Here is a 17130-nt window from a genome sequence, read left to right on the forward strand (position 1 = left end):
GGAACAATTATTTTTTACGGAATACATGGATCTAGTAACTCTTTAACATAGTGCACTCCAGTGAAAAAAGATGCCATCACTTAGAAGATGCACTACTATTTAATGCACTATTAATAAAGCAAAAAAACAAAAAAAACTCCACAAAGTAAACCATGGCATATTATCAATGGAAAGACTCTTTTAGAGATGTCAGAATACAAAAAAAATAATGAACATAAAAATGAAAAGTTTATCTTAGAATTGATGAAACACAGTAATCCATTAACTGTTTAATCCAGAATTCATACATAACCCTCTCTTAATGGAAGATTACTTCAGTAAATTAACTGGCAATCCTGTAAGTATGCACAACTTACCTAGGCTGACAACGTTCGCATAAGTATGTATCAGGAATATGCTGCCTGTCAATCCCCATGCAGTCAATATGTTGCCAAACACTTAAAGAAAAAGCAGAACATATAAAATGTTAATAGAATCATTCTTAAGATTTGATTGTCTATTTAACTATCACTTAGTAAGCACCCACTTTGAGTTTAGCACTGTAAAAGGTGCTGTGAGGAATTCACAGAAATATGTCCTTGGGGAGATAAAACTTTGAGATGCAAAGACAAGAGGACAAATATAGGATATTTTATATATATATTTATTTCTAAAGCAAATATAACTTTTAATGTGGAAGGTGGTATACATGATAAATATTACCAAAAGTCACAGCATGAAAATGTCCACACTATTTGAAGTTAATAGGAAAATAACCCTGGAGAATAATGGACTTGAATAAAACCTCATCTGGGAGATTAGAAAGAAAAGGTGTCATTATAGCAACTTTTCTCAAGTAGACAGACATAAGGAGCAACAGCCAGCAGGCAGTTATCTATATGAAGGTGGATTTTTATTCTGAGACATAAAGGGGGTAGAACTGGATTAGTAAAGTGTAATCAGATTATACAGGACTCAAAATTCAGGATGTGTACAGATCTCCTCTGACAGGCACGAGGTAAAACTAGAGGTGCTTTGGTGGTATATAGTTAATTCAAAGAAGAAACCCAAAGTAGAAAAACCAACTAAGACGATTTTCCAACATTCCAAAACTTAAAGAAGGACAGAACTAGAAAGCAGCAGAGAAGATAAGTTAAAGAATCCAAGATACATTCCATAAGGCTGGGGATTAAACCTATTCTGTCCTCAAATTATTTTTATGGAATACATGGATCACCTTGAGGCAATCTCTCAATGTGCTACTATTACTTATTTTGTTGCCAGGACTTTTAACTGGCCCAAAGCTGATAGACAAATAGATAAATCTTAATTACTCTTTATATAATAATTAGCCATTTCAAATATATCCCTACTGAGTTAACTGTAGTATGCTCTTCACTTCTAAACTGGGAAAGCTGGGAAAAGAACTGGTAGGAAGTGGAAGGTAACAAAATATCAGATGGGTGGGGGGGAAGTGAGAAATAAAAGCAGAGCACCTGACAAGGCAGGTTAGAATAAAAAACTAAATTAAATTTGGTAAGTAATAATGTCATGCAGATAAAAGTAGAAACAAAACTAGAAAATGCAATAAACGATCTGAGCTCTAGATGTCAAACCTGAAAGAGGAGTATAGGCAGGAGGTACATGGACATACACAGAGGCAATATAGAACAAAAAGAGGGGAAAAAAGGTAAAGCCTTACAAATATACTACAGATTAAGCAGTAGAAAAATAAACAAAAAAAAACCCAGATTCATAACAGAGAGCAGTTGCTGAGAAGCAAATACCTTGAACAATCCAAAAACTGAACCGGTCCTTCAAGAATTTGCAGACAGGTATAAATCCTAAGGACTATTTCACTATTTTCTAATTAATTCTATATTATATCTAGATCATTGTAATGAAATCGAAAGATAACACTGCATTAAAATGAAAACACTGCCAAATGGTATATAATTTATCACATTAGACAAGATCAGCTAAGAGAAAGCTATTATTACATGATCAGTTAAAATATGAACTAAAATTTCCTAATTATTTAAAAAATAATTAAGAAAACAAGTTATCACTGAAGTTATTTTTTTAGTTTTTAAATTTACCTCCTGAATAAATTTACTGAGGTGACTGTTCATAGTAATGATATGTGTCACAGGTAATGAGTATTTATTTTTATTTATTTTTTTTCCGAGTATTTATTTTTAAATTTTAAAAGGTATCACAATAATTTTATTAAAATTAATTCAAAATATCACATCTTTACACAAAAATGTCAAATTTCACTCTCCAGTTAAGACTAACTCCCTTCTTCTGGCAAAAGTAAATCAACTTTTTAAAATATAACCCTATATGCACGTTTTTATCAGTAACATCCAACTCCTAATCATGTAATAGATGGGAACAATATTACAAATAATGCAAAGTAATTTATATTTGGCTCTAAGATGTATTTTTACACTCATACTCAAATATGGGTATATACTATTTCAAATCAAATAACGAAGCACTGCCACAAACATCTGACCTAGGAAATTGCGTAAAGCCACCAAAATATCTTACCCCCTACAGTACACTGCTTAAATCCTCTCTGCTTCCCACTCTGTACAGGGGATGGACTCAGTAACTTTCAGGCTGAAATCCTACAGTTCCCTCTCCATCCTCCCCAACTCCCTCCCCTGCAAAACAAATAAAACAAAACAAAACAAAAAAAAAAAACAAAAACAAAAACAAAGAAAACGAAACCCCACTTTTCTGTCCCAATCACACCTTCTCTAGGGGAGGAGGCCTTTCTTGGTGGTTGAACCAGGGTTGGGGGAGGGGAGACTGTGGTTCTGGTTCAAGGAGACTCCAGAGGGCTGCAAGGTTCAAGTCAAAAGGAGGTGAGAGAGTCAGGTCAAACAAACATCAATCAAAATGTATAATTCACCCAAACTGGAAAATCACAGTTGACTATACAGCACAAATAATTCCAAAGGAAATTCAGAGGGCTCATTTTTCTATCCTGTCTACCACTATATGTAGTTGTATTATTATTGGATGAGCAAAAAGAGAGATGGGATCCTATACGAATGAAGTTCAGAACCGACTGCCTATTACTCAGTTAACAATGAGGATTTCTAACAAACTCTAACAGAGCTTCTTTCCTGTAAGGAATTTTTCTAGCAAAACACACTGCATTGATAGTAGCAATGCATCAAAAAAAATGCGTTCATCAATTCCTTTAAAAGTGACTTTATCTTTTCCAAGATTAACAATCAAAGGTTAGCAACATTCAAGAAGAGTAAATGAACAGCGTAAGGTATTTTACCTGCATTTGTCACAACAGATCATATATCCATCATCATGTGTAAAACCACATATGCACCTGGTTACATCAGTACCGTAACTTCCATCCTCAGACGTGCTGATTGTTGTAGCACTGGAAGTTTCATCAAAGTTAGGAGTGGCAAATATGCCTACTTCATTTTTGCTAATAAGAACTGATGGAGGAGGGGAAGCCGGAGGTGTTGGAGGAGGACGAGCACCATAATTATGGTCCTGGATAATTGAACACAAATACAGCACAATATAATTCCAACAACAGTATGAACTTAGATAAAAGTCAATCCTTAATTTGAATATTCAAGAAATATGAAATTGATCCATTTCTTCCCTAATACCTTTAAAATAATGACTTGGTGAAGCTAGATATTAAACCATACTAGTAAGTGAAAATGTCTACCCAACCTCAGTCACCTGCACAGGGACTTCCCTCAAACTCCATGCCCTCACCTCCCTAATCAAAAGATATCCTCAAAGTCTTTTGGTTAAAGAGCTCCGCCTTCAAGACAGAAGCAGGTGCAAGATGTGAAGATAGGGGTTAAAAACAAAACAAACAAAAAAAACCCACCAAAAAACTCGGGAATGTGGAGACATTCTTAAAGAATAACAAAAACAACTAATAAAGACATATTATCCCTATATAGATTTTTAAAAAGTTGGTGTTTACTCTGGTCCCAGAGGTAAAAATCCCTCATAATTGTACCTGGATAGTATCACAAATGTGTCCAGTTCTGTAACTGTTACAATCTAACTTGTACCTAGCTATGCAACAAGTGAATGAGTTCAGATAAGCCTTCATTTTTTCAGCTATGAAATGGGGACAAAAATTATGCCCATCTGATGAACCTGGTTTGGAAGATTAAATGAGATAATATATGTAAAAACGTCTAAAGTCTGGCACATAAGTGCTCAATAAGTAGCAATTATATAATTTATTATAAAATTACTATGTAATTTAGAATCAACAGTAGATAGTAAATACAACCCTATGGTTTTTTTAATAGAGAAGGTAAAGAATTATAACACTAAACTATTAATAGCATAAAATGCATAATAATAAGAGTAAGATTAATAATAAAACTTCTAGGGAATGCCTCTTTTAGAATTTTAATCCCTCAATATAGTGAGAGTAATAAAAAGTTAAACTATAAATTACATACCTAATTATTTAGATAATATAAAACAAGTATTTTTTCTAAATATTGTTTTAGATACCACATATCTTTCAATACCACATCTACTTTCAACCTCTAGATATAAAAAATACCCTTTGAGAGAAATGTTGGACACTTACCGCATAGGGCAAACCGATGTAACTGTGTGAATGATGAGAGCTGCTGGTATATAACTGGTGGGGATAACTGTTGGATTTCTCAACTACCACAGGGCTAGCTTCTACGGATTCTGGTCTGGAGGGGGAAGAGTTGCATTAAAGAGAATTCCACTCATTTCTGTTCTGCTCATCCATTTAAAATTCTAAGCATTTATTTCATGTGAATTGTTTCTACACAAATGTCATTATTTCTATACAAATGTTTTTTCACAGTAGGTAGACACCCTGTGGACAAGATATATCCTATATATCCTATCTAGATTCTGTGTCCTAACAACAAAACTTTTAAGTAAAATAATATCTTACCTCCAAGTTCAAATATAGTAGCCCTCTCATTAGGAAAAATTATCAGAGATTAAACATTCTTTAATATACTCAGTGGCACTGGGGACACTACACACAGGGGAGGAGAAAAGCGGCAGAGAGAATTTAAACAGGAGAAAGAACACACTGAATCTACACGGAACCCAACGTCAATGTGAAGTACACATTTCAATGTTCAAAACTGTAGGTCTAAGTTAGTGTGCCAAGATGTAATGAGGCTCTGGAAAATATCATTAAAGTTAATGAACAGTTAAGAATAAATAATAGTAATTAACAAATAAATAATAATTAAAGTTAAGAAAGAGGAAACTTCACAATGAACCAAGGTTTGCTTACAAAAAAATATAAGCAGCAGGTAGAGTAAGATCGGCAGTTCTCGCCTGCAATGGTTAGGTGATGATGACCTGACCATCAACTGATACAAATGGGACTAACAACTCACCCACTGTGACTGACATATAAGCTCCCTGGCCTAGCATTATACATATATCACTTTCCCAATTTCCTTACTCATATCAATCCTCCTGAACCCTATCCTGGTAATTCCTATTGATCAATGTGGTAGTAAACCTACTTCTGAAGCCAATTCAGAATGAAATTAATTTCTGGCTCACATACACAAAACATGACCTGTTTCTGTGCCTTTATTCTTAGCGCAGCCACCAACTGAGAAGATTTTTTCATAACACTCCTTATCTTACCTCTCATTAAAAACTTGCCCTTAGAACTTAGTACTTTTGCACTCGTCATGGTTTAATACTTCTTAATGTACTTACACCCTAGTTTCATATTTCTACAGTCAATTGCTTCTTGATATACTGCTCCCCCCCACTCCTCTGTACAAAGTCTCAATTTAGCTCTAAGTGGCTGCTGTTGTGAGATCCAGTATTATACAACCAGGAGAGAAAGGAAGCACAAATTGAAGTTGTCACATGGTTCTGGAGGAAATAGCAGAAGAGCCTCCAAAATGTTCTGAATACTCTGAAAATCAATGCCTATGCTGTTACTTTACAAATTATTTGCTTATTACTTTCTTTTAAAAAAGAAATTTTTAATTTTAAAATCAACACATTCTCACTGCATAAAACTTAAATACGTTAAGAAAGTGAAAGATGTCTTCATCCAAATCTCAAACATACCCATGTTAAGAGGCCATGTAACTCCCTCTAAATTTTTTCTATCCATAAATAAATCTAAGAGCTGTTTATTTTTTTTTCATTTTTTTAAACATATAATGTATTATTTGTTTCAGGGGTACAGGTTTATGATTCATCAGTCTTACACAATTCACAGCACTCACCATAGCACAAACCCTCCCCAATGACCACCACCCAGCCACCAGAGCTGTTTATTTCAAAAACTGAGAATACACTGGGGCTCCCGGGTGGCTCAGTCAGTTGGGTGGATGCCTCTGGCTCAGGTCATGATACCAGGGACCTGGGATGGAGCCCTGCATGGGCTCCTTGCTTGTCAGGAGCCTGGTTCTCCCCCTGCCTCTGCTTGCCACTCCCCCTGCTTGTTCCCTCTCTCTGTCAAATAAATAATCTTTTTAAAAAATTATAAAAAGTGAGAATATGCTATATTTGCTTTTTCATAATCAGCTTTTTCCATTTGTCAATGTCAATACTTACTACCTTATTTTTGGTAATAACTACTAACTTCAATATATAAGTGTACATAGTACTTAATTTCCCTATTTGGGAGAGGACGCCTGGGTGGCTCTGTCAGTTAAAAGTGTCAGACTCAATTTTGGCTCAGGGCATGATCTCAGGATTGTGCAATCCAGCCCCACATGGGCTCCATGCTCAGCACATAGTACACTTGGGAGTCTCTCTCCCTCTCCGTTTGTCCCTCCCCCCCACTACACATGCTCTCTAAAAAGAAAGAAAACAGTGGCGCCTGGGTGGCTTAGTGGGTTAAAGCCTCTGCCTTCGGCTCAGGTCATGATCCCAGGGTCCTGGGATGGAGCCCCCATCAGGCTCTCTGCGAAGCAGCTCTCTGCTTCCTCCTCTCTCTCTGCCTGCCTCTCTGCCTACTTGTGATGTCTGTCAAATAAATAAATAAATCTTAAAAACTAAATAAATAAATAAAAAGAAAGAAAACAATTTCCTTACTGGTGATATTTGTTTTTCATTGTTAAAGGTATCACTGCATTTGCACACTGTTCAATGTATCTTCTTAAAATACATGGGACTATTTCTACAGTATGGATCCCTGGGAGATAGAAATGCTCAACAGAAGGGTAAATGCATATAAGATGGACAGGTACTAGCAAACTGCCTTTGAGTGATTTACAATATCGACTGCTTTAAAATTCTTCAACAGGGGCACCTGGGTGGCTCAGTGGGTTAAAGCTTCTGCCTTCGGCTCAGGTCATGACCCCAGGGTCCTGGGATCGAGTACCGCATCAGGCTCTCTGCTCAGCGGGGAGCCTGCTTCCCTTCCTCTCTCTCTGCCTGCCTCTCTAATTGTGATCTCTGTCTGTCAAATAAATAAATAAAACCTTTAAAAAAATAAAATAAAATTCTTCAACAATTACATAAAAGGAAGTCGGGGCTCGTGGGTGGCTCAGTCGGCAAAGCATCTGACTCTTGATTTCACCTGACTCATGATCTCTGGGTCCCAGGATTGAGCCCCATGCTGGGTTCTATGCTCAGCGGGGAGGCTGCTCAAGGATTCTCTCCTCCTCACCCCCTCTGCCCCTCCCATGGCCTGTGCTTGAGCATGCTGCCTCTTTCTCAAATAGATAAATATTTTTTTAAAAAATTACGCTGGGCCACCTGGGTGCCTCAGTGGGTTAAAGCCTCTGCCTTCGGCTCAGGTCATGATCCCAGGTCCTGGAATCAAGCCCCGCATTGGGTTCTCTGCTCAGCAGGGAGCCTGCTTCCTCCCTCTCTCTCTCTCTGCCTACTTGTGATCTCTGTCAAAAAAATAAAATCTTCAAAAATAAAAATAAAAAATAAAAATAAATTATGTTGAAGGAAGAAGTAAAATTTAGGGAATTCCTGATCTATAATACTACTATTAAGGCAACATGGAGGTATTCTGGTCAAAGAGAAAGACTCAGACTTAAAGAATTAGATCAAACTCTGAATATACTACTAAAGAGTATAGCAAAAACTTTGGTATTTTGGAGTAGTTAATGGTTCAGTATAAAAAAATTTTCAGCACAAAAGCAGTTAAGTTCAAGCATGTAAATAAATCACAAACGCATAACCTCATGATTCAAATTAAAGCTGTACCACTGACTATTTGGCAATAAAAGAAAGCAGAAATTCTTTTATCAAGATCCTCATTTCTAATGCTGCTGCTTACACAAAAAGTAATTTTAAGAAGAAGGTAATGGTTACTTTTTTTAAAAAATCTGGTTGATGGGGTACCTGGGTGGCTCAGTCAGTTTAAGCATGTGCCTTCTGCTGGGGTCATGATCACAGGGTCCTGGGATCCAGCCCCGCTCAGGCTCCCTGCTCAGCAGGAGTCTGCTTCTCCCTCTGCCTGCCCCTCCCCCCCACTTACACATACTCTCTAATAAATAAATAAAATCTTTTTTAAAACATTTAAGAAATAATATTTTAAGGATTTTTCCTGAACCATAAGATAGCATTAAAAAAAGTCATACAACATATATCTTTAGAAATATTCTTTATAAGGTTCATGGTGCTAAATATCCTCAAAACTCTACACTTCTATAACATTGTAAACATGAAAACAACTTTGTGACAAATACCAAAAGTCAAACATCCTTTGATCCAGTAATGCCATTTTCAGGAATTTACCCTAAGAAAGTAATTCCCAGGGGCGCCTGGGTGGCTCAGTGGGTTAGAGCCTCTGCCTTTGGCTCAGATCGTGATCTCAGGGTCCTGGGATCGAGCCCCACATCAGGCTGTCTGCTCAGCGGGGAGCCTGCTTCCCTTCCTCTCTCTCTGCCTACTTGTGATCTCTGTCTGTCAAATAAACAAATTAAAAAAAAAAAAGAAAGTAATTCCCACTAGATGAAGACCTGCAGATTTGAGATGTTTATTGTAATACTATTCATAAAACAATATGTAAGACAAGAAATCATTTAAATATCCAGTCAAAAAATGACTAATTATATCCAAGCAAACCTACTATATTTATAGATGGGTAACACCTTGGCAGGAACTCTTAGTAACAAAAACCACTATACTGAGATTATAGAAGTTTCCCTCAAAATCTTTTGGACCATTTCATAAAGCTTTAATAAATTCCTAATGTAGGGCTAAAGGGATAATATACAATAACAAATTTTTATGTGAATGGTTGCTATAGTGCTCTGTTTAGCCTATATACTTATATATATATCTATATACACACACACAAACACACATATAAATACGAATATAGATATAACATTTATCATAAAGAAACATTAGCATATTTCTATACATAATTATGTATCAAAACATAAATCATGCTGCTTTTTTCATACTACAGACCGGTAAGATTTCACCTATATAATTTTGATGTCAGTTTTCAAGTAGTAAGATACTTACTTGTACTCACTCATATATGGCTTTGTATGTGTTTTTAAATCAATGAAACAATGATCACTATCAAAGATTTCTCTATCCGTGGGAAACTTTCCAAAAGATAATCACTCTCTAATCTGAGAATTCAGTGTTTAAAAAAATAACATGCAATTAAAGTATTCATAATATATGAGCACTAAGAGGGGCACCTGGGTGGCTCAGCTGGTCGAGCGTCCAACTCTTGGTTTTGGCTCCGGTCATGATCTTATAGGGTCATGAAATGGAGCCCCATGTTTGGTTCTGAGCACAGCAGGAAATGTGCTTCTTTCCCTCTCCCTCTGCCCCTACCCCTGTTTGCACATGCTCTAATAAATGAATCTTCAAAAATAAATATAGATAGATACATGCAATAAGGTATGGCCAAATGGTCAAAACAGAATTTGTACATGAACTCTCTTTTTCAAAACTCTGAATTCTGTTTCCCACAAACTGAGGACATGAAATGCATACAGAGTTTCTAATATGCAACTTGGCTCTAAAACCAAATTTAAAAATATGCTCTCTTAAAAAAGAAATATGCTCTCTTGTTGACTAAGCCAACATTCAGATACTGACTGGTTCTTTTGGAAGTTCCCTAACAGCTAATAAATGCAGAAGAATGATCAGAGTAGAAAAATCACGAATTTTCAACCCTCTAGAGATGATGGATTTAGGCAAGAGATTGCCAATAGATGCTAAAACCTTGAAAGGTTGAAAGCTGATGGACAGATAAGGCTGACAACACCTGAACCCGCTGATCTTTCTTGTCATCACTGAAAGTTAGACAACCAAGTTTTCTGTGCCTCTCTCATACTATGCAACAGAAAGTACAAGGTCCCACTTTTAAAGTATCATGCTGAAAAGAAAAAAGAAGGAAAATGAGAGAGGGAAAAAACAAATCTGAAGCTAATCACATCTCTAGGTCAAAGTACCAGTTTATAGAAACACAGGAGTAAGTAGATTAATGCATGACGGCAAAAGGAAGCAAGAAGCCAAATCCAGAACATTAAAACTTCTATAGACCAAAAGACTCCGTTTTTTTTTTTTTTTACCAGTATATGGCATGAGGGAAAATAAATTTAAAAGGTTGCTGCAGATAAAAGAGATTCAAAGATATTTCAATCAAATACAATGTGTAGATTTTGTCTGGATGCCAATTTGAATACACCAATTACAAAAAGACAGTTTTGAGACAAGTAAGGGAAATCTGAAGATGAATTTGGTATTTTATATTAAGAAAGTGTTAATTTTGCCATACAGAATAATAGTATTGTGGTTTTAAAAAAATCCTTATCTGTAAGTGGTGTATATTGGAGAAAACAAGTAAAATGATGCAGGAATTTGTTCTAAAATATTTCAATAAGGGGCGCCTGGGTGGCTCAGTGGGTTAAAGCCTCTGCCTTTGGCTCAGGTCATGATCTCAGGGTCCTGGGATCGAGCCCCGCATCAGGCTCTCTGCTTGGCGGGGAGCCTGCTTCCCCCTCTTTCTCTGCCCGCGGCTCTGCCTACTTGTGATTTCTCTCTGTCTGTCAAATAAATAAATAAATCTTTAAAAAAAATCTTTCAATAAAACTGTAAAATAGATGAAACAAGATTCCAAAACTTGGAATACTACTGAAGCTAAGTAATGGGCACCTCCAATTATTACACTGTATTCCCTACTGTTGTATATATTTTTGTACTTCCTTATTAAAAAGTTTTTTTACATTCCCCAACCTTTTCATCTTATATTTAATATCCTTCATTCAATAGGTACCTGTAAGAATGGTATACTATTTCCTTTCCTCCCAAACTCAGGAAGATATCCTGGGGATTTCTATTTCTAGGCCTCTATCTGTGGAATCTCAACCCTTACTTCTTGATTTCAACACATCTTCAAAGCTTACTTCACATGCTCAAGGAGTACTTTCCTAACTGCTTCTACTCATCACAATTTTTATAAATCCTATGGATTCCTATAGCACTTATTTACTGTAGTTCATTTATTACCTTTTATATAATATTTCTGTAGGCTATCAACCATCTTATCACATGGATTTCTTTCTTTCTTTCTTCCAAACTCCATCAAAATTAACAGGGCATCTTCTCTCTTAAAAAGAACATGGGGGTGCCTGGCTGCCTTAGTCAGAAAAGCATTCAACTCTTGATCTCAGGATTTTAAGTTCGAGCCCCTTGTGGGGTGTAGAGATTAATTAATTAAAACTTTTTTAAAAAGCATGGAATTGGGACATTTGTGTCTAAGACTGGCCGTTCAATGGGTACAGCTGAGTAGTCACCTTTCTAAAGCTCAACTTTTTATCTATAATGCAGGGATAAATATCCCCCTTCACCTTCTTCCCAACAATATGGATGAAACTCAAAAGATAGAAAGGATATGAAGATGCATTTTCTCAACTATAACGCATCATGAAGATATGCAACGCTACTTTTTTCTTCAGAAATGTCTCTCAGATGTAACTAAATATTCAGTCTGAAATTACTTTTCAATTATTTTAAAACCTTGAATCCACAGTAATTCAAACTTCCAACAGTGATTCTAAGTACAAGGTCTAGTTATACCTGTTATAAATAAATCACTAAATTTGCAAGTTATCAAAAACACTGTTGACATTTAAATCATTTGGTAAATACTGAGCACTAAATATGTGCTAAGTACTTTTAAAGTTTATTCTTTTTTAAAAGTATACTCCCATAACTCTCAAAATTATACTGAAGTAAGTGCCTTGAAATAAAATGATTCCTTGGTAATCCCTCTGTAAAGCAGAATTTTAAAATATTTTTTCTTAAAGTTGAGTCCATAAATACATGTTTCTTCACACAGTAAGAGACTAAACTTTACATCAAGAAAGATAATCTGTAATCATGAATCTGTAATGTTCATATAATAAGGTTTTAAAATTCTAGGTCAGTGATTCAGAATATTATCCAGTAACATAAAATACATTTTACTGCTACACTGTATATATATGCATCACTAATCTAACAGGGACACACAGTGATATGCATGTCACTTTTCTGTACTTACCTTGTCTTTTTTAATAAGGTGATCCAAGAGACAAGGACCTATTACTGTAATAAGTTATTTACTACCAACAAAATAAGAGACAGACAGAAAATAGTGGAACAACAAAATGGGATTAATATTCTAATTTTAGTTCCAGTCACTACTTAAATCATTTATAATTTTGACACAAAAGCTAAGTAAGCAAGGAAATCTCTATCATTGGCAGCAGATATTTTTTATACATTTAAAATTATTTTTTTCGGGTGCCTGGGTGGCTAGATGGTTAAGTGTCTGCCTTCAACTCAGGTCATGATCTCCAGGTCCTGGGATTAAGCCCCACATCAGGCTCCAGCTGAGTGGGGAGGCTGCTTCTCTCACTCCCCATGCTTCTCCCCCTGCTTGTGCTCTGTATCTCAAATGAATAAATTAAAATAAATTAATTAAAAGGTTTTTTCAATATTACTGTACATCTAGACTTTTTAAAAGATTTTATTTATGTATTTGAGAGAGAGAGAGCACACACCAGTAGGGGAGGGCAGAGGGAGAAAGACTTCCCACTGAGCACAGGGGCTTAATTCCAGGACCCTGAGATCATGACCCCAGCCAAAGTCAGATGCTTAACTGACTGAGCCACCTGGCACCCCTGTATATCTAGATTTTAGATAATTGTGTTTTCTTCCAAGATTTTATTTTTAAGTAATCTCTACATCCAACATGGCTTGAATAGATCAAAACCTGAGCTGAGTTCAAAGTCAGATGCTTACTCAACTGAGCCAGGCAAGCACCCCTAAACTGTTTTTAAAGTAGTAACTTTAAGGTTTCTGGTTGGAAAGGTTTTTAAAAGGACTATACATCGGTGTGTTCGGCCTTAAGCATGTCAATGAAAAATCAACATGATTTTGTGGAGTACTTAATATACACACAAAGTTAACTAGATTAACAAAATCAGACACAATGCATTTGAGTCACTGTTCACCCAATCTAATATCCAACATGCTAAACCAAGAACTGATATGTAAGCTCCTTGGAAAGAGCGATTTTATTCAAAAGCTTTGCAAAGTAATACTTTGCCATCTTTTACTCCTCTCTTTACAACTCTAAAGGTGCTCCCTAGTTTTTATGTTTTAATGTTAAGTGACTAAGTACCTGTCCATATAGATGGATCGATCCACTGAACTATCCTGTTTCACAGGTCTCAATCTTTTAAAGATTTTTTATTTTTTTATTTGACAGAGACAGAGAGATCACAAGTAGGCAGAGAGGCAGGCAGAGAGAGAGGGGGGAAAGCAGGCTTCCCGCTGAACAGAGAGCCTGATGCGGGGCTCAATCCCAGGACCCTGAGATCATGACCTGAGCCGAAGGCAGAGGCTTAACCCACTGAGCCACCCAGGTGCCCCCATAGGTATCAATCTTATTAACCATCTTTTAAAAAAAGTTTTTAAAGTAATCTCTACACTTAAAGTGGGGCTTAAACTCATGCCCCTGAGATCAAGAGTCGCATGCTCTACCAACCAAGCCAACCAGGCTCTCCTTATTAACTGTCTTTATAACACAGACCCTTAAGCCCTGGTGATCATCTAGCTTTCTTCAGATCCATTATTTCTTCAATAAGATGTGGCAAACAGAAAGGCAGGGTACTCCAGCCATGAGTATAACACACTCTGTAGAAAGTGATGATCTCATGATGGCTGCTCATTTTCTAGATTCTTTTGACATAATTATACCAAAGTAAAAAAACCACCATATCTTAGTATTTCTGTCATTGCCCATTGAGAAACATTCGCCATTTTCTGACTCAGTATTCTCAAATTTGTGTTTTATCACCAGTAACAACATATGCTTTCAGTACATAAAAGAATGAATCTGGACACATCATGATGCAGTCCCTATCTCAAAGAAGCCATATAGATATTAAAATAAGAGCAACCCCAGTCATGCTGGAGGACACCGCTGTTTATATCACTTTACCCAGAAAGTTTATTCCTAGACTCTGTTTCCATCTATGATAAATCCCAGTCAGAAAATTTTTTCCAAGTTTTTTTAGTGGATTTACCTTACAGTCAAAGGAGCATACAAACTGTAATTCAATGAATAGTTCTATGATGGTGTTCACTATGTGATTAAGGTACCTGTTAGATCCTAGACAGGATAAAGTGATATAAAACATACTCCAATCACTCCAAGAGTTTCTGATCTTGGGAGGAACAGCAGCATTAGCAAAAAGAGACAGGTACCACTATACAAGGCAAAAATAAATATCGTAAGAAAAGTATGGGCAAATGCTTAACAAAAACTCTTTTCTCCTCTGTGTGAGATTTTGCTCTTTAGTTAACTTTCTACCTGTTCCAGTAAAAACCTGACTGGATAATTTGCTATATTGCTTGGCAAATTAAAATGACCCTTGACTGGTAAATAAGTTTTGTCTAGACTGAGAAAACTATAAATATTTGATGAGGATACCACAGATCTGAACTTCCCAAAGATGCAGTGACTCTTCTAACTGGCATGTCCCTTTCAGGGAACCTGGAAACTTTGCCTATGCTTGTTACAAGAAATAATGGCTTCTTAAAGGCATAAAGGTTCTAAATCAGGACTACCATAGGTCCTAATGTGGACCCTGTCTCCTTGTTACCTGACAGTCACTTGAGAAGTCGAAGAACATAGTTTCTGGATGACTGACTGTACTCCTAGATGGTCTCATACAGACATGAACAACTGATGCTGACTGATAAACTGGGGCTCCTGTCCAGTATACCACATAGACTAGTGCCAAGTACAGCCTATAATAGTCTTGTAAATCTGAATCTTTAGTTGAGCCTAAGAAGACCTCCTTGGAGGGGTTGCAAAAGTTCAAGGCTCCCGAATCAAGGGATTTCAAGAGAAGGACATATATTTGAGTCAGAGGAAGGATAAGGAATAAACATCATGAAGTTTTATTAAAAGTGAGAATACTTCTGAAAGACAGACAGGACTTTAAACATTTGAAATTTATACCAAGTATGTATCTTCTATTCAAAAAAAAATTTTTAAAACAGTAAGATGGAGAAAGACAATATGCCACGCATATGCAAAAAGAGAAAAAACTGCATGGGGAGTATTCAAGGAATATGAAGGGGTCAGTTAGACTTTAGAATAGTGTTTGCTTACTTAGCTATCGGTCAAAATTAAGTAACACACAAAATCCTGCAATAGAAGGAGTGAGTTTTTCTTTGTAGATTTGGATTTAGAGAAACATGTTAAACTAGGTCTTTAGGTGATCTGTATACCAACATCATCAAACACAAATAAGCACTTGCACTGAAAACTCATGGCAGTACTCAGCATAAAGTGGTGGTCATTCAGGATCACTCTAAACAGACTTTTCCTAGCTCAAAAGGGAAAAGGCAAAAATAAATAAATAAATAAATAAATAAATAAAATTAAAACTTCATTGGGCTCAAAAAGTCCCTGGGGACTATATCCATAGACCTCAGTTTGACTAGCAAGCATTAAACAAATATTGAGGGCCTGCTGCTTGCCAGGCACTATGAAAGGTAAGACACTGTCCCTGTCTTCAACTTATAATATAGTTTTAACTTATAATATAGTTTTAATTCACTCAATAAACATTTTAGCAAGTAGAAGACACTGAGATGCTGGAAGTTAAGAAATAAAGAAGGGAAAGAAGTGGTCCTTCTCAAGAAACTGATGTATGGGGAAGACAAGTATATCAGTGATTATAGTAGTGTCATCAGAAGTATGCAAGGGGCTCTTCACAATAGTAATCGTATTTACCAAACTGTAAGGAATGAAAAGTTAACAAGCCCAAGAAAGAGAAAGGTGAGAGAGACGGAGAAGGTATTCCACACAGAAAGCACTCATGCAGTCAGAGATATAAACACCAAGACATGTTTAAGCATGTTTCTCTAAGCATGACTGACAGAACACCAGTATCACAATCACATGTAATGCATGTCATAATTTTTTTACAGCTCTACTTAACCAAATAAATAAAATTTTCTTAAAGATCAGGCTCAGAAATCTACAACTTAAGAAGCACACTCTTTTTTTTTTTAAAGATTTTATTTATTTATTTGACAGACAGAGATCACAAGCAGGCAGAGCAGCAGGCAGAGAGGGGGAGGCAGGCTCCCCGCTGAGCAGAGAGCCTGATGCGGGGCTCGATCCCAGGACCCTGAGATCATGACCTGAGCTGAAGGCAGAGGCTTAACCCACTAAGCTATCCAGACGCCCCTAATAAGCACCTTCATTCTCATGTTCACTGAAGTTCAGGAAGCACAGATTAGAAAGAGTTGCTTATATACCTCAACGCCAAAACACCCCAAATAATCCAATTCAGGCAGAGGACCTGAATAACATTTTCCCAAAGATATACAGATGGCTAAAAGACACATGGAAAGATGCTCAACATTACTAATCATGAGAGAAATACACATCAAAACCACAATGAAGTATCACCTTACGCCTGTCAGAATGGCTTGAATCAAAAAGACAAGAAATGACAAGTGTTGGCAAGGATATGGAGAAAAAGGAACACTCATGTACTGTTGATAGGAACATAACCTGGCGCAGCCACTGTAGAAAATAGTATGGTGGATCCTCAAAAAATTAAAAATAGAATTACCATATGATCTAGCAATTCC

At 36.4% G+C, this 17130-nt stretch overlaps 1 protein-coding gene across 3 annotated transcripts in view; it reads right to left on the reverse strand.

Moving 5' to 3' along the window:
- Window positions 1-17130, reverse strand: part of KMT2E (lysine methyltransferase 2E (inactive)) — a 98176-nt gene that overhangs the window by 40801 nt on the left and 40245 nt on the right. For all 3 annotated transcript variants that reach the window (XM_080817901.1, XM_080817900.1, XM_080817902.1), the window contains 3 exons: window positions 4592-4706; window positions 3284-3513; window positions 357-437 (listed from right to left, as the gene is read on the reverse strand). In XM_080817901.1, the coding sequence (XP_080674027.1) occupies window positions 357-437; window positions 3284-3513; window positions 4592-4706 (426 nt within the window). The remainder of the gene's footprint in view (window positions 1-356; window positions 438-3283; window positions 3514-4591; window positions 4707-17130) is intronic.

Source organism: Martes martes, assembly GCF_963455335.1.
Source record: "Martes martes genome assembly, chromosome: 11".
In the NCBI taxonomy this organism is placed as follows: domain Eukaryota; kingdom Metazoa; phylum Chordata; class Mammalia; order Carnivora; family Mustelidae; genus Martes; species Martes martes.